Source organism: Notolepis coatsorum, assembly GCF_963971535.1.
Source record: "Notolepis coatsorum genome assembly, chromosome: 18".
Taxonomy (NCBI): domain Eukaryota; kingdom Metazoa; phylum Chordata; class Actinopteri; order Aulopiformes; family Paralepididae; genus Notolepis; species Notolepis coatsorum.
In genome coordinates, this window is record NC_140182.1 from 86565528 (window position 1) to 86584781 (window position 19254).

Below are 19254 nucleotides of genomic sequence, written 5' to 3' on the forward strand. Positions count from 1 at the left end.
GCCTTTTGCATGTACAGTAAGGGCGGAAACACGAGCAAAACATCTTTCGAAACATGCATCAAGTACAAGCGGAGAAACGCATGGTTTCAGACTGCCGAGCTCCTACTTCTTCTCTCGTTGCCCCATCCACCCACCTCCGGTATGTTCTGTCTGCTAGCAGCCTAGAGCCCACACAGAGATAACACAATTATTCAAACGTGTTTCTGTTGCTGTAAATAATTGTTCATTTGATTTATTAATTTAAATGATCATGATCAATGGTCAAAACAACGCTGCTGCAGTTGCTACTTAAGAATGTTAATTTAAGCACAGAAAATAAAGAAAATAATGTTAATTATGTTCCTAAGAAGTAACAAAAAGAGCCGATGAGAGTACTGTTAAAGTACTGGATTGATAGGCAGTATCTGTGAGAGTGGCAGTACCGTTGAGATCTTAACGATACCCTTCCCTATAGTGATGTGTGCAGCTTGGTTTTGGCTTGTGGAGAGCCATATTTCACTGGGCTCAGCGAAGGTCGAGGGGGTTGGGACCACATTATTGATACTCTTTTCTGTCTGATTCTGAGCACTGAGACAATAGGATAGCTCTGCACGCTCCTTATGTAACCGCTGCTCTGTCTTCAATACAAAATCCTCTGCCATCACCAAATGACTACCAGGGACCGCACGCATCCAGAAAGGTTGTCTGCCTTCTTGCATACCCACAGTACATATAAGTTATGCTTCTCTATTACAATTTTCAGTGTTCAATCATTTGCATGATGATACATGGTAAAAACCAAAACACCCACATTGCCGTCGGTCAGGCCAATGACCCTACACCAAAGCCAGACATCTCCCAGAAACCAAATGACATACAAACACACAACCTCTCCAGTAGTGAGAGTATGCACACACACACACACACACACACACACACACACACACACACACACACACACACACACACACACACACACACACACACACACACACACACACACACACACACACACACACACACACACACACACACACACACACACACACACACACACACACACACACACACACACACAACCTCTCCATTAGTGAGAGTACCCACACTGACCTACTCGCAGCTCCTGTCCAAAGACGGTCCTCTCGCCCAGGGCCGAGCAGTTCCAGCGGCCGTAGCGGAACTGGTACTGACACTCATTGATGCCCAGCTGTGCTCCCTCGCCCACCACAATGATGGCGTCGGGGCGGCTCTGGCAGATGGCCCGTTGGCGCGGCGCCAGCCCGGGAATCTTGTTGCAGATGATATTGGCACCCAGAGCCACCACCGAGGACAAGGCCCTGCCGGAGTAGAACACACACACACACACAGTTAGTTCGAGCCTCTAGAAAATGGTCAGACTGACTCACTTGTCTGAGACTCTCCAGAACAGGATTCAATTGGACATATGATTGATGAGCCTTCCTGTGTAAAATGAGTAGTGGATTTCATAAAATATTGCTCTTTAATGGATTAGGGGTAAATCAAAGGGAATATCCGAAACCATTACCCCAACATGAAAACACAAAAAGAGAACAGTGCAGCACGATAAAACGGCCTGGAGGGAGAAAACTACACAGCGCTTATTTGCTTACCGACAATGCCATTCCACATTGGTTTGGCCGGTGACGGGAAGAGAAATGAGTTGTGGTTTTTGTGTTAATTGTTAGGTAACGCGGTGGCATGAATTGTTTCCAGGCTCGAGCCAGGCACAGATACATGCCCCGATATGTAACTGAGCTTCTCGCATTCATAGACCCCGCTGACTCCGTAACCGAGAGGTCACAGAATACGCTATCCCTATATGATTTGTAGATTAATGTGTTCGAAACACACTCATGGTGTAATATGCCACCTATAAATTCCCTGTGAGTGACTGCTTTCCTAGACTGGTATGCGCATAGAGAACACAGACATTTCCGGACACAAGCCTTTATTACAGGGCATTAATACGCCACTGTAAATGACACCTCTCCTCCTCAAGCCTGCTTAGGGGGCTTCGTCGCATCTGACTTTACCTTGATGTGATCATATCATAACACGTGTTGGGAGATGGGTTTGCGACCGCAGCGAAAACCCAAAGAGAGACTACGGCTAAACAAGAATGCTGGCTTTCTCCGTGGCTCTGTTTATAGCCGTCCAAACCCTACAGATACATAATTTTCAAACATGTCAGGAACAAGGAGCCGTGGATGAGCATGGAGGCAAATGCCAGCTTTGATGTATGACGTCGGCCTCCGAAGGCTTCACCACAGCCAGGGCAGGCCGACGCAGGCAAGCTTTGTGTCAGCGAAAAGCAGAGAGGGCGAGGGAGAAGAGAATGGGGGAGAGCCTAGGGTGAGGAGGGAGAGGGCGGGAGAGGGAGAGAGAGAGAGAGAGAGAGAGAGAGAGAGAGAGAGAGAGAGAGAGAGAGAGAGAGAGAGAGAGAGAGAGAGAGAGAGAGAGAGAGAGAGAGAGAGAGAGAGAGGGATTGCACTTCAAAGAAATCCTGGTAATAGACCATAGTGCCCCGACTCCCAGAACAAAAGATGTGAACGTTGATTGGAAATTGCTCACGGCTCGCCATGTTCCCCTTTTCTGTTGATTAACTGTCTCCGCAAAAATAGTAGGGGGAAAAATGTAATCTCAAGTTCAAACCCACATGTTCGAATGAAACCATAACGGCAACAAGTCGTGTATATCTTACAAAACCAAGGTTTTGCACTTAGCTTCTCAAGTCTGCTCTGCATAGTAATAACAAGCTAAGTCGTCTGTACACAGGGGAGAGCCGAAGCTATGATATGTAAGTGTTGGTTGTAAAGGTTTGGTAACCCTCTCATGAAAATACAGCCTGTAAGGTCATTCATTAGTTAAATTGGGAATATTTGTGAAAATTCACGATTCAAGACCCTTTTTGTTCCTGACAGCCTGTACTGTAAGTCATGCGCATGGGCTTATCTTCCTACTTCATTAATAAAGATCTGTGCTTTGAACAAAGTGCAAAACATATGTTGCTCTGCAAAAAACAATAACGTCACCATACTAACTGAGTTTATTGAACATCCTAACTTGAGAAACAAGAAGACTACTTTAAGAATACATTTACAAGCCTGTCAGGTGTGTTCAGGATCTGCTGTCTTACTGTCTTACTGTCTCTTAAAAGATGACCTTTCAGGTCTTACTGTCTCTTAAAAGATGACCTTTCAGGTCTTACTGTCTCTTAAAACATTACCTGTCAGGTCTTACTGTCTCTTAAAAGATTATATCGCAGGTCTTACTGTCTCTCTTAAAACATGACCTCTCAGGTCTTACTGTCTCTCTTAAAACATGACCTCTCAGGTCTTACTGTCTCTCTTAAAACATGACCTCTCAGGTCTTACTGTCTCTCTTAAAACATTACCTCTCAGGTCTTACTGTCTCTTAAAAGATTACCTATCAGGTCTTACTGTCTCTTACCTTTAAGGTCTTACTGTCTCTCTTTATAACATTACCTCTCAGGTCTTACCGTGTCTCTTAAAACATTACCTCTCAGGTCTTACCGTGTCTCTTAAAACATTACCTCTCAGGTCTTACCATGTCTCTTAAAACAGTACCTCTTATGTACGTAACTTTGTTTTTGAGAGGTCACAGAAAACGCTCTCCCCTAAGATGGGTAGATGGATGTGTTCGAAACACACTCATATTGTAATATGCCACCTATACATTACCCGTCTCTCTTAAAACATTACCTCTCAGGTCTTACTATCTCTCTTAAAACATTACCTCTCAGGTCTTACTGTCTCTTAAAACATTACCTCTCAGGTTTTACTGTCTCTTAAAACCTCTCAGGTCTTACTGTCTCTTAAAACAGTACATATCAGGTTTTACTGTCTCTTAAAACATTACCACTCAGGTATTTCATTTCTTAAAACAGTACATATCAGGTCTTACTGTGTCTCTTAAAACAGTACATATCAGGTCTTACTGTGTCTCTTAAAACAGTACCTCTCAGGTCTTACTGTCTCTTAAAACAGTACATATCAGGTCTTACTGTGTCTCTTAAAACAGTACATATCAGGTCTTACTGTGTCTCTTAAAACAGTACCTCTCAGGTCTTACTGTCTCTTAAAACAGTACATATCAGGTTTTACTGTCTCTTAAAACATTACCACTCAGGTATTTCATTTCTTAAAACATTACCTCTCAGGTCTTACTGTCTCTTAAAACAGTGCCTCTCAAGGCGGCTGGGTGGCGCAGCGGACTAAGCGCTCGTCACCAACGCAAGAGACACTGGATCCGGCTGTCAGCGTTGCCTCCGGCTTGGCCGGCCGTCATACTGGCTCAATTGGCAGAGTCAGCGGGAGGGAAGCCGGTGGGTGGGTCCGGGTCGTTGTAAACAGCGACTCCTACAGTTCGGTCGGGGCGCCTGCACAGCGAGGGAAGGATCTGGAGGGAGGTAGTGTGACCTTCCACACGTTACACTCTCCCAGTGAGAGTCTGCGCTGCCAGGTGAAAAGAAGCGGTGGGCTGGGTACACATGTGTCGGAGAAAGCATGTGATAGTCTCCGCCCTCCCAGACCGACGGTAGGGGGTAGGTGCGCAGAGACCAGGAAGGGGATTGGGAATTGGCATAATGACTAACATTGGGAGGGGAGGCGCGGCCGGGTAGTGCAGCGGACTAAGCGCCTGTCTACCACCACAGAGACAGTGGGATCGAATCCAGCTGTGGTGCTTCCGGGTTGGCCGACCGTCCATACTAACACAATTGGCAGTGTTAGAGGGTGGGAAACCCGGCGAGGGTGGGTCCTGGTCGTTGTAAACAGCGACTATACAGTTCGGTCAGGGCGCCTGCACAGCAAGGGAAGGATCTAAGAGAGGTAGTGTGACCTTCCACACGTTACACTCTCCCAGTGAGAGTCCGCGCTGCCAGGTGAAAAGAAGCGGTGGGCTGGGTAGTGGGTACACATGTGTCGGAGGAAGCATGTGATATTGTGATAGTCTCCGCCATCCCGGACCACCGGTAGGGGGTAGAGTGCGCAACGACCAGGAAGGGGATTGGGAATTGGCATAACGACTAACATTGGGATGGGAGAAAAACGGAAAAAAGAAGGAGGGAAAAGATTATTCAAAATGCAGTGCCTCTCAGGTCTTACCGTGTCTCTTAAAACAGTGCCTCTCAGGTCTTACCGTGTCTCTTAAAACAGTGCCTCTCAGGTCTTACCGTGTCTCTTAAAACAGTGCCTCTCAGGTCTTACCGTGTCTCTTAAAACAGTGCCTCTCAGGTCTTACCGTGTCTCTTAAAACAGTGCCTCTCAGGTCTTACTGTGTCTCTTAAAACAGTGCCTCTCAGGTCTTACCGTGTCTCTTAAAACAGTGCCTCTCAGGTCTTACTGTGTCTCTTAAAACAGTGCCTCTCAGGTCTTACTGTCTCTTAAAACAGTGCCTCTCATGTCTTACCGTGTCTCTTAAAACAGTGCCTCTCAGGTCTTACCGTGTCTCTTAAAACAGTGCCTCTCAGGTCTTACCGTGTCTCTTAAAACAGTGCCTCTCAGGTCTTACCGTGTCTCTTAAAACAGTGCCTCTCAGGTCTTACCGTGTCTCTTAAAACAGTGCCTCTCAGGTCTTACCGTGTCTCTTAAAACAGTGCCTCTCAGGTCTTACCGTGTCTCTTAAAACAGTGCCTCTCAGGTCTTACCGTGTCTCTTAAAACAGTGCCTCTCAGGTCTTACTGTGTCTCTTAAAACAGTGCCTCTCAGGTCTTACCGTGTCTCTTAAAACAGTGCCTCTCAGGTCTTACTGTCTCTTAAAACAGTGCCTCTCAGGTCTTACTGTCTCTTAAAACAGTGCCTCTCATGTCTTACTGTCTCTCTTAAAACAGTGCCTCTCAGGTCTTACCGTGTCTCTTAAAACAGTGCCTCTCAGGTCTTACCGTGTCTCTTAAAACAGTGCCTCTCAGGTCTTACCGTGTCTCTTAAAACAGTGCCTCTCAGGTCTTACTGTGTCTCTTAAAACAGTGCCTCTCAGGTCTTACTGTCTCTTAAAACAGTGCCTCTCATGTCTTACCGTGTCTCTTAAAACAGTGCCTCTCAGGTCTTACCGTGTCTCTTAAAACAGTGCCTCTCAGGTCTTACCGTGTCTCTTAAAACAGTGCCTCTCAGGTCTTACTGTCTCTTAAAACAGTGCCTCTCAGGTCTTACTGTGTCTCTTAAAACAGTGCCTCTCAGGTCTTACTGTGTCTCTTAAAACAGTGCCTCTCAGGTCTTACTGTGTCTCTTAAAACAGTGCCTCTCAGGTCTTACTGTGTCTCTTAAAACAGTGCCTCTCAGGTCTTACCGTGTCTCTTAAAACAGTGCCTCTCAGGTCTTACTGTGTCTCTTAAAACAGTGCCTCTCAGGTCTTACTGTGTCTCTTAAAACAGTGCCTCTCAGGTCTTACCGTGTCTCTTAAAACAGTGCCTCTCAGGTCTTACCGTGTCTCTTAAAACAGTGCCTCTCAGGTCTTACTGTGTCTCTTAAAACAGTGCCTCTCAGGTCTTACTGTCTCTCTTAAAACAGTGCCTCTCAGGTCTTACCGTGTCTCTTAAAACAGTGCCTCTCAGGTCTTACCGTGTCTCTTAAAACAGTGCCTCTCAGGTCTTACCGTGTCTCTTAAAACAGTGCCTCTCAGGTCTTACCGTGTCTCTTAAAACAGTGCCTCTCAGGTCTTACCGTGTCTCTTAAAACAGTGCCTCTCAGGTCTTACCGTGTCTCTTAAAACAGTGCCTCTCAGGTCTTACCGTGTCTCTTAAAACAGTGCCTCTCTTGTCTTACCATCAGCCAAGATGACAGATTTAATCGTTGTGTGTCCAGTATAGAGAGAGACCTGGTTGCATGCTCGCCTAGCTTAGCACAATAACTGGAATCAGGGGAAATCTGTTATAGCCTCCATCAAAAATGAAAAAAATATACCTCCCAACAACTCCAAATTAAATAATTTGTTTATTTCAACTGAATTATTTACTCATTGTATCTTGTGTATTTACCATGTGTAGAAATAACTATGTAAAAGCAAGACATTGCTGTTTTTGAGGCAGATACATTTCTTGATGAACCGCCGCTGGACACAGTGATTGCACACAGTACCCCAAAAGGTCTGTCGTTAACTTCAGTCAATAACATCCAAGGTAACTAGCTAACCTACAGAGAAATTACTGCTTAATCATGGCTGATTTTGTAAGAGGATGGGGATTATTACTTCTGAATGGATCCAGAACCTTATCTACAGTATTTGAAGCAGAAGTTAGAGAGGAGGAACTCCAGGTTTTGGAAGCTGAACAGGCGAGAAGGGAGGCTGGGCTGGTCGAACAACCTGTGGCCAAGGGGAGAGCCAGAACATGTGGTAAATACACAAGATACAAAGTGTTGTGAAGGGCCAGATTAAAGCTGAGAATCTACATTTATTGTTTTATATACCTTGTATATTATTTATATATACACGGTATATCCCTTTAAGCCTGCGTTTGAATCATAGTAATATTCGCTTTCCTTATTGGATAACGCCATCGGCGCCAGACCGCAAGCGCCCAAAGTCAGGTTCAAAGGCGAGTCCAGGCATGTCGCAACATGCCCGGGGACAGCGCATTGATTCGAGACGAGAACTGAGGTTCGGCACTAGATAGCCACTTAAGTATATATACGGCGGCAGGTGTGACCTCATCCCATTTCTGCTTTGCACTAGATAGTACTGTACATTAGTACACTGCATAGTATTGTGTATTGTATATTATATGGTAACTCAGAACATTGTACATATGTCTATACCGAACACTGTGACCTCATTTTCTTCTTCTAAATTCATGCTATATTATGTTATTATGTTATTTGATACTATCTTGTCTAGCACAGTCTCTGGAGCGTAACAGTAAGAAGCATTTTGTATGAAAGTATTCTGTACTTCTGTATGACAACTATTAAAAAACTTGAACTTGAACTAACTTGAACAGTAGCTGTTCGTGCAGCAAGTTCAACGTTCAGCGAGTTCGGTAAAACAGTGAAGTGAGAAGCAGTGCGTCTAACAGAGCGTTGAGAACCACGTGCGAAGTGAATAGTAAAAGTGTCAGATTTAATGCAGTAACGTCAAGTTCGACTTAGCTTAATGTGAAGTAAAGAGTCGTTAATTATTGTGTATCGTGCCAACAGCAGTTCGTTCGTGTGTAGCATTACCCAGCAGTTCGTTCGTTTAGCTAGTGGACCTTAGCCAGTGCGCGTGGACTAAATACATTGGTACCAGCACACGAGGAGGCCTAGTCGGAGAACCTACTGGACATGTGCACAGGAGAACCGACGGCGGCGATTGCAGAACCAGTATTGGTTGGATTATATTGATTGTGGAACGTACTACCTGGAGAAGAGCATCGTTAATCTCCACTGTCGTTTGGATTTAAACACCGTGAGGATCTACATTCGGGCTGGCCTCATGGACCGAGGCTAGCTGGCTATCATCATTGCTATTGGGCAATTGGATTACAGTTATTGCTTTTGATGCTGAGCTTTGGATTACAAGGACTGGCTTCTGTACGTGATCAATTGATCAGACTGAGTATCCGAACATTCCTCTCTCCTCCAGAACTTACAACTCTGGGAGGAACCCCATTGTCTCCAGCGGTACCAGCGTTGCCCTCTATAATTGCCATTCTACGCCAGGCGGCGTTAGCCTAGTACCCCATCGTAGGAATTATTCTATTCCCATTGACTTATGCTACTGACTGACTTTATGCCTATTCTTCGCCATACAAGCGCGACCCTAATTCTCATATCATATCATATCTGTAACATTTACTGCATAATAATAAATACCCTCAAATGATATTTCTTTGTCAGTGCCGTGTTATTATGAGTGTCTGCCATATATTAGATGTACTGTCTGGCCAGTAATTAAAGTACATACCTAGCAGTGGTTTAATCTATCACAATCTTTAATACAGTCAGGGTTTTGTAACCCCTCAGTTACAATTGGTCCTTCGAACCGGATGGTATCAGTAATCTTTAATATCATATTAATATTGATATGGCCAGCGGCGGACACTCTCCAGACGGCTCTCCCAAACTAGAATGCCCTAGGCGCAAACGTCAGCCACCTCCACACCTGGAGGACTACGCTTTCGTTTTACCTCCTAGCTTATCTAAAAAGACGTTAAGCACGGATAAAACTGATAGTTTAAGCATGCCCAATCCTATCAACTTGTCGGCCCCACCAGTAGAGACCCCAGTGGGTTCAAACGAAACTGACTTAGCTCACGGGGGGAACAAGCGGGACATGACGTGACTATACCCCAAGACAGCGCCACCGGGATAGACCCCGGAGCGCCCCAGGATAAAGAAAGCGCCACCGGGATAGACCCCGGAACGCAAGAGACCCAAGAGTGCGCACCCGAGACAGACCTCGGCGCGCAACCAAGAGAAGAGTACCGCGCTCAAGAGATGGACCTCGGGGCGCGGGAGAAATCAAGAAGCAGCGCTCAAGAGATGGACCTCGGAGCGCGCCAAGAGAACAGGTCTCCACTAAGTCCTGTCAGCGCCCGCTCACCTCCATCAGTGTCATCCCCCAACGAGGCTGACCAGCGACTGGCACAAGCCTTGATTGCCACACTAACTGCATCAACCGAAAGAGACCGTCTCCAAGCACAGACACTTAGTGAGCGCGAACACTCTGCAGCGGAACGAGAGCGCCTCCAAGCGCAACAACAGAGTGCGCGCGAACAGTCTGCAGTGGAGCGCGAACGTGAGGGGTTACAAAACCCTGACTGTATTAAAGATTGTGATAGATTAAACCACTGCTACTGTAGTTATGTACTTAGTATTAATGGCCAGACAGTACATCTAAATATGGCAGACACTCATAATAACACGGCACTGACAAAGAAATATCATTGAGGGTATTTATTATTATGCAGTAAATGTACAGATATGAGAATTAGGGTCGCGCTTGTATGGCGAAGAATATGCATAAGTCAGTCAGTAGCATAAGTCAATGGGAATAGAATAATTCCTACGATGGGGTACTAGGCTAACGCCGCCTGGCGTAGGATGGCAATTATATGGGGGAAACGCTGGTACCGCTGGAGACAATGGGTTCCTCCCAGAGTTGTAAGCTCTGGAGGAGAGAGGAATGTTCGGATACTCAGTCTGATCAATTGAAGAAGAAGCGGATTCACGTACAGAAGCCAGTCCTTGTAATCCAAAGCTCAGCATCAAAAGCAATAACTGTAATCCAATTGCACGAGAGCAATGATGATAGCCAGCTAGCCTCGGTCCATGAGGCCAGCCCGAATGTAGATCCTCAAGGTGGTTAAATCCAAACGACAGTGGAGATTAACGATGCTCTTCTCCAGGTAGTACGTTCCACAATCAATATAATCCAACCAATACTGGTTCTGCAATCGCCGCCGTCGGTTCTCCTGTGCACATGTCCAGTAGGTTCTCCGACTAGGCCTCCTCGTGTGCTGGCACAAATGTATTTAGTCCACGCGCACTGGCTAAGGTCCACTAGCTAAACGAACAAACTGCTGGGTAATGCTGCACACGAACGAACTGCTGTTGGCACGATACACAATAGTTAACGACTCTTTACTTCACATTAAGCTAAGTCGAACTTGACGTTACTGCATTAAATCTGACACTTTTACTATTCACTTCGCACGTGGTTCTCAACGCTCTGTTAGACTAACTGCTTCTCACTACATTAGAATCACACTGCGTGATGAACGATGAACTCAGACTAACTGCTGCTGTTCGCACCTGCCACCATATATATACTTAAGTGGCTTCTAGTGCCAAAACCTAACCACTTGCCCGGAATCAATGCGCTGCCAAGGGCATGTCCTGACTTGCCCAGACTCGCCCTTGAACCTGTCTGAGTGGGAGACTGCCTGGCGCCACCGTCAGGGGGCATTATCCATAAGGAAAGTGAATATTACTAGGATTTACACGCAGGCTTAAAGGGATATAACCTGTATATATATAGTGGCAGGTGCGAACAGCAGCAGTTAGTCTGAGTTCATCGTTCATCACGCAGTGTGATTCTAATGTAGTGAGAAGCAGTTCGTCTAACAGAGCGTTGAGAACCACGTGCGAAGTGAATAGTAAAAGTGTCAGATTTAATGCAGTAACGTCAAGTTCGACTTAGCTTAATGTGAGGACTACGCTTTCGTTTTACCTCCTAGCTTATCTAAAAAGACGTTAAGCACGGATAAAACTGATAGTTTAAGCATGCCCAATCCTATCGACTTGTCGGCCCCACCAGTAGAGACCCCAGTGGGTTCAAACGAAACTGACTTAGCTCACGGGGGGGAACAAGCGGGACATGACATGACTATACTCCAAGACAGCGCCACCGGGATAGACCCCGGAGCGCCAAAGGAGAAAGACAGCGCCACCGGGATAGACCCCGGAGCGCCCCAGGATAAAGAAAGCGCCACCGGGATAGACCCCGGAACGCAAGAGACCCAAGAGTACCGCGCTCAAGAGATGGACCTCGGGGCGCGGGAGAAATCAAGAAGCAGCGCTCAAGAGATGGACCTCGGAGCGCGCCAAGAGAACAGGTCCCCACCAAGTCCTGTCAGCGCCCGATCACCTCCATCAGTGTCATCCCCCAGCGAGGCTGACCAGCGACTAGCACAAGCCTTGATTGCCACACTGACAGCATCAACCGAAAGAGACCGTCTCCAAGCACAGACACTTAGTGAGCGCGAACACTCTGCAGCGGAACGAGAGCGCCTCCAAGCGCAACAACAGAGTGCGCGCGAACAGTCTGCAGTGGAGCGCGAACGTCTCCAAGCTCAACAACAGAGTGAGCACGAACGCATCCGACTGGAAGAGTCGCCTCCAGGCTGACGCAGCGATGACTATCAGACTGGAAGAGAGGCGCCTCCAGGTTGAAGAGAACATTCAGCGAGACCGCGCCAATGCACAGCGCGATGCCGCCAATGCACAGCGCGAGATGGAAAGAGACCGTCTGCAGGCGCAGATGATAGAACAATTGATCCAGAGGGCGACCCCCCCCCCCTCCTCCACACGGAGCTCCCGGAGATCATCACGACACGGGTCTAGGGCACCTTCCCCTACCCGACAAATCTACACGGGACCCGGCCAACAGGAAGAACCTGCCTACGTCGCCGAGCCCCCTCCCTGACCGGTCTATACGGGACCCAGCCAACGGGAAGAACCGGCCTACGTCGCCGAGAGACTAACTAGAAGACTCCAAGACCTAGCGGAGGACAAGGAGGGACAGCAAGCCCACCAGCACGAACCTACTTTGGACCAGGAGGCCCAGTACAGCCCCGACCTCAGCCCCGAGTCACTGCGCTACAAACCCCCGACCCAACCCATGGGTGAGTTTGATGCACAGTCAGCACCGAGGAGCAGCACCTGGGGGCCCGGCCTCTGGTACCCACCCAGCACTAACCCACGGCCACCCGTACGGGGAGACTCGCCCAGGAGGCCTCTCCCCCTACGCTCATCGGTGTCCCAGCCATCCATGGCGTCTTACCTTGGAACACCGACGTTCCCAGACTTTACGCGCGAGGACAGAGCACAGTACACAGAATTACGCATGTGTTTAGAGACTATAATGTCCGATGTCCACGACGAGTCTTATAAATATGCCATCCTCCTCAAGCATCTCAAAGTGCCCAGAGCGCATAACATAGCGCTGGCATATTCAAACTCAAGAACCCCCTACTCAGATGCTCTGGTGGCCCTCGACGCGCGCTATGGACGCATATGGGATTACGTGATCCAAGAAATACGAGATATCGACCGCCTCCCCCCAGCCAAAGACAATAGAGCACTAGATGACCTCTCTATCAAGGTACAATCCCTCGTGGGGATGCTGGGGTCACAAAAGGAGAAGGGGAGATATGAACTGTATGCAAATTCCAACGTGGAGCGGATACTGGAGAAGCTCCCTCCAGCCTGTCAAGAGCGTTTTCGGCGGCAGAAAGACCGCCGTGACCCCAACGGCCCAGAACCATCCCTCCTAGACCTGGCTGATTTCCTCGCCAGGGAGGTCAGCAGTCTACGATTGGACACATTCGTGTGGAGTGGCTCTAGCCCTAGAGATGGACCACGGAGGTTCAATGACAACCGCCGGTCAGTGACAGTTATGCACCAGGCCGAGTCAGTGCCGCAGCACAAGAACCACAACACCCCCCACGCGAAGGGAAAGTGGAAGATTGCCTGCCAGTACTGTGAAAATGAACATTGGCTGTCTCAATGTGACACCTTCAAGAAGTTGACTGCTGACGAAGTGAGTCAGTGGATCAAAGCGAACCGCCGCTGCTTCCGCTGCGCGCGCAGCCATATGGCAGCTGAGTGCCGCTTGAAGAAAAGATGCAGCAAGTGCGACGGCGCCCACCTGGAGGTCCTGCACGACAGCAACAAGAGGAGACCCGTACCACAAAGCAGCTCGAGAGTAAATGTCATGTATATAGACCCTGCGAAGAGCGGGAGCTCCCGAGTGCTCTTGAAGGTGGTCCGAATGCTCCTAAGCTACGAGGACAAGGTCCTGGACACTTACGCCGTCCTCGACGATGGGTCGGAAAAGACTTTCCTCCTCGCTTCCGCCGCAGCCCAGTTGGGCCTGCGGGGTACCGAAGAAACAATGACAATCCGTACTATTCGGCGAGACCTAAAGACCATAAAGGGTGAAAACGTCTCATTCACAATAGCAGCGGTCGAGCAGCCCGAGAAGCGGTACAGCATCACTAACGCCTTCACAAGCCATGACATAGGTCTGTCACGTTATACCTACCCCATCCCACAGCTGATGGAGAAATACGTGCACCTACGTCAACTACCTATACCGCTCATCGACGGCGCCACCCCGACCCTGCTCATAGGATCCGACCACGCAGACCTCATCGTCCCAACAGACCAGGTCCACATCGGGCCCAGAGGCTGCCCAGCAGCGGTCAAGACCCGCCTGGGTTGGACGCTACAAGGCCCCCTCTCCGGGTCTTCCAACCGACCGACAGCCACCCGCTGCCTCTACACGAGGGTAAGCGAAGACGACACCACCCTCTTGCAGCACGTCGAGAGACTATGGACATTAGACTCGATGCCCTTTAAGAACGAACGGAAACTAGTTCGTTCAAAGGAAGACACGTATGCCATAGCTCTCCTCGAGCAGAAGACAAAGAGGGTCGAGGTCGACGGAGTGATGAGATACGCAACTCCACTCTTGAGGCGAGAGGGGATGCCTACCCTCCACGCCTCAAAAGAAGCGACAGAACGCTATCTACTGAACACCGAGCGGCGTCTAGCAAAAGACCCCACTCAAGCCACTATATACCGCGGTGAGATCGACAAACTGATCACAGCGGGACATATCAAGAAAATTGACAATCAAGAGGCAGACCAGACGACTGAATCCTGGTACGTGCCCCACCACAAGGTCCACCACAACGGCAAGAACCGCATTGTATTCAACTGCAGCTACCAGATCGGACTACAGAACCTGAATAAATTGCTCTTGCCCGGCCCGACACTCGGCCCCTCCCTCCTCGGCGTACTACTACGTTTCCGCCAAGACAAGGTGGCCATCAGCGGCGACATCAAAGGGATGTTCCTGCAGGTGCGACTGATGGAGGAGGACAAGCCCCTGCTGCGGTTCCTGTGGAGAGAGAGGATCGACGATGAACAACCCTCCATCTATCAATGGGAGGTCCTCCCCTTCGGCACCACATGCAGCCCATGCTGTGCCACGTTCGCACTACAAAAGCACGTGACCGAAGACCCTGGAGCTGACGAGGAGGTCAGACAAAGCGTAGAGAGGAGTTTCTACGTGGACAACTGTCTACAAAGCGTATCAACGCCAGAAGAAGCCGAAGCCATCCTACTTAAGCTCTGAGCCTCCCTGATCAAAGGCGGCTTCGACCTTAGGCAGTGGGCCAGCAGTGACCCTCAAGTACTTCGCAGCCTCTCCCCAGAGACAAAGGCAGCAAGCAGCGAGACCTGGATGGCGACCACCCCAGGTGAAGCACAGGAAATGACATTGGGCCTCGTCTGGCGCTTCAAAACAGACTCGCTCCATTATAAGCACACACCCCTGACCCAGGAGCAGGGAAGGTCGACCCCTCTACCGACCACTCGACGGAGCGTATACAGAACACTCGCAAGCCAATACGACCCGCTGGGGTGTATCCTACCTTACACCACTCGGGCGAAGATGCTCGTGCGAGAACTGTGGGACAAGGAGCAGGGCTGGGACGACCCCATACCCGACCACCTAGCTTCCACCTGGAGAGAGTGGGAGAGAGAACTCAGCTCGCTCCAAAATGTGAACATTCGCCGGAGCTACTTCCCACCCACAGTGCGGCTGGAGACGTGTCAGACGGACCTGCACGTCTTCAGTGACGCCTCGGAAGTAGCCTACGGTTCGGTGGCTTACTTGCGAGCCCGATAGGAGGGAGGAGAAGTATACATGGGCTTGAGCGGGATTCGAACCACCAACCCTTCAATCATTGGACGACCCACTCTACCCCTGAGCCACGTTGGTGGTGGTCGGAGGGGCCGTAGGCGATGATTATTCGCCACGCTTCCGTGAGTCTGCCTCAGGGCAGCTCTGGCTGCAATTGTAGCTTACCACCACCGGTATGACTGTGTATGAACGAATAATGGACTCTGTAAGCGCTCTGGGGTCTCTGGGGTGTCACGAAGAGCGCTATATAAATCCAATCCATTATTATTATTATTATTACACAGCTTTCGTCCTGGCTCGCTCAAGAATAGCCCCCCGCAAGCAACAATCTATCCCGCGTCTAGAGCTCTGCGCAGCTCTGGTAGGCGCGCAACTCGCCACGCTGATACAACGTGAACTCACCATAACGGTGCAAAAGACAATCTTGTGGTCAGACTCCATGACTGTACTCACATGGATCCAGTCCGATTCTTGTAGATACAAAGTCTTCGTCGGAGTCAGAGTCACCGAGATTCAAGACTTGGTAGGATCAGCGTGCTGGAGGTACGTTGACACCAAGCAGAACCCAGCAGATGTCATCACACGGGGGATGTCTCTAGACGACCTCACACGTCCCAACATTTACAGTGACGGTCCTGAGTTCCTCAAGCTCCCGGAGGAGGAGTGGCCTACCCCCACACCACGGGAGGCTAGTCAAGAGGAGGCAGAGATCAAGAAGTCTATGTTCTGCGGGCTGACGCACGTCCCAGCTCCCACGGACCCTAACATAGACGACTGCTTAACCTTTGAGAGTGCGCAGAAAAAGACATTCTTGTGGCACCACCCTGAGGTTCCCCCCACCACAGACATTGACGCATTGAACTACGCAGAGGCAGAACTCCTTCTGCTACAGCGAGCCCAAAGAGACTCATTTCCAGATGAGCTAGACTGCCTGCAGGGCAAAAAGCCAATCCCTTCAGACAGCCGACTGCTCACGTTGGCCCCCGAGCTCGACACCCATGACCTCATCAGGGTGGGTGGTCGTCTGCGACGGGCCCCGGACTTAACGGATGACGTCAAGTATCCTATCGTCCTCAACAGCCGACACAAGGTAACCGAGCTTATCATAAAGAAGTACGACGAGGATGTGCACCACGCTGGGGGCAGAGAGAGTCTTCGCTGAGATCCGACGCCGTTACTGGATACTGCAAGGGAGAGAAGCAGTACGTCGCTTCCAACGGACTTGTCTAGACTGTTGCAAGTGGCGAGCACAGCCCAGTATACCTATGATGGCCGACCTGCCTCCCTGCCGCCTCCGACTCGGCGAGAGGCCTTTCCACTCCACGGGCGTGGACTGCTTCGGCCCGCTCTACGTCAAGAAAGGAAGAGGGACAGAGAAGAGGTGGGGCATTGTATACAAGTGTATGACCACACGAGCTGTTCATATAGAAATCCTCCAGACCATGAGTACGGATTCATTCCTCATGTCCTTCCGGAGATTTATATCAAGAAAAGGAAAACCATCTGCGTTGTTGTCTGATCAAGGGACAAACTTCAAAGGCGGAGAAAGAGAACTGAGAGAGAGTTTCCAGGCCTTGGGCCCAGAACTTAAGACCCACCTCGCTCCCTATCAGGTCGAATTCCAGTTCAACCCCCCGAACGCCCCTCATTTCGGGGGAACCTGGGAAAGAGAAGTCCGTTCTATAAAGACAGCTCTGTACGCCGTGCTTGGGGCCCAGACCGTGGCGGAAGAAGTCCTCACGACAGTCCTCACGGAGATCGAGGGCGTATTGAACTCGAAGCCCCTCGGTTACGTCTCAAGTGATGTAGCAGACTTCGACCCAGTCACCCCAAACTATCTCTTGATGGGGCGGCTGGACCCTGCCCTTCCACAGGCGGTGTACAGACCTGAAGAAGTGAACGGCCGAAGAATGTGGAGATACAGTCAGGTATTGGCTGACCAGTTTTGGAACAGTTTCCTCCTCCACTACCTACCGTCCCTCCAAGCCCGTCAGAAGTGGGTAAAGGACAGGGACAACTTGAAGGTGGACACAGTCGTTATGATCATAGACCAGTCACTACCCCGAGCTATGTGGCCGGCCGGCCGCGTAAGCAAAGTGATCACTGGTGCCGATGGGAAGGTCAGAGCGGCAGAAGTCATAGTCCAAGGGCGGACCTACACCCGACCCGTGGCGAAGCTGATAGAGTTGCCGGAGATCCCTGACTCCCCTGATGACGACCATGACCCACTGACTTTGTAGATTGCCCTACTCCTCACAACAAATATTGAGCAGTTGACTGGACTATTAATCTGTCTCCCTTAACTAATTAGGTGCGGACTAATTAGGAGGCGGCTGTTGTGAAGGGCCAGATTAAAGCTGAGAATCTACATTTATTGTTTTATATACCTTGTATATTATTTATATATACACGGTATATCCCTTTAAGCCTGCGTTTGAATCATAGTAATATTCGCTTTCCTTATTGGATAACGCCATCGGCGCCAGACCGCCAGCCCCCAAAGTCAGGTTCAAAGGCGAGTCCAGGCATGTCGCAACATGCCCGGGGACAGCGCATTGATTCGAGACGAGAACTGAGGTTCGGCACTAGATAGCCACTTAAGTGTATATACGGCGGCAGGTGCGAACAGTAGCTGTTCGTGCAGCAAGTTCAACGTTCAGCGAGTTCGGTAAAACAGTGAAGTGAGAAGCAGTGCGTCTAACAGAGCGTTGAGAACCACGTGCGAAGTGAATAGTAAAAGTGTCAGATTTAATGCAGTAACGTCAAGTTCGACTTAGCTTAATGTGAAGTAAAGAGTCGTTAATTATTGTGTATCGTGCCAACAGCAGTTCGTTCGTGTGTAGCATTACCCAGCAGTTCGTTCGTTTAGCTAGTGGACCTTAGCCAGTGCGCGTGGACTAAATACATTGGTACCAGCACACGGGGAGGCCTAGTCGGAGAACCTACTGGACATGTGCACAGGAGAACCGACGGCGGCGATTGCAGAACCAGTATTGGTTGGATTATATTGATTGTGGAACGTACTACCTGGAGAAGAGCATCGTTAATCTCCACTGTCGTTTGGATTTAAACACCGTGAGGATCTACATTCGGGCTGGCCTCATGGACCGAGGCTAGCTGGTTATCATCATTGCTATTGGGCAATTGGATTACAGTTATTGCTTTTGATGCTGAGCTTTGGATTACAAGGACTGGCTTCTGTACGTGAATCCCCTTCTTCTTCAATTGATCAGACTGAGTATCCGAACATTCCTCTCTCCTCCAGAACTTACAACTCTGGGAGGAACCCCATTGTCTCCAGCGGTACCAGCGTTGCCCTCTATAATTGCCATTCTACGCCAGGCGGCGTTAGCCTAGTACACCATCGTAGGAATTATTCTATTCCCATTGACTTATGCTACTGACTGACTTTATGCCTATTCTTCGCCATACAAGCGCGACCCTAATTCTCATATCTGTAACATTTACTGCATAATAATAAATACCCTCAAATGATATTTCTTTGTCAGTGCCGTGTTATTATGAGTGTCTGCCATATATTAGATGTACTGTCTGGCCAGTAATTAAAGTACATACCTAGCAGTGGTTTAATCTATCACAATCTTTAATACAGTCAGGGTTTTGTAACCCCTCAGTTACACAAAGTGTAAATAGTACAGTGAGTTATTGGAAGGTGGCAAATAAGTGTATTTCTCAAAAGTGTTGGGAGTGTTTGTTTAAAGCTGCAATAATACATTTTCTGACTACTAGAGGGCAGCAATGAGCCATGTAACCACAGCTTTCTCCAAACACGAAAGACTTGTCTTGTTTCGCCAAAAGTGATCA

The 19254-nt window shown here is 49.1% G+C and overlaps 1 protein-coding gene across 3 annotated transcripts in view; it reads right to left on the reverse strand.

Annotated features, from left to right (window-relative positions):
- Positions 1-19254, reverse strand: part of wnt7bb (wingless-type MMTV integration site family, member 7Bb) — a 70324-nt gene that overhangs the window by 44211 nt on the left and 6859 nt on the right. For all 3 annotated transcript variants that reach the window (XM_084335341.1, XM_084335342.1, XM_084335340.1), the window contains one exon: positions 1090-1316. In XM_084335341.1, coding sequence (XP_084191467.1) covers positions 1090-1316 — 227 coding nt within the window. The remainder of the gene's footprint in view (positions 1-1089; positions 1317-19254) is intronic.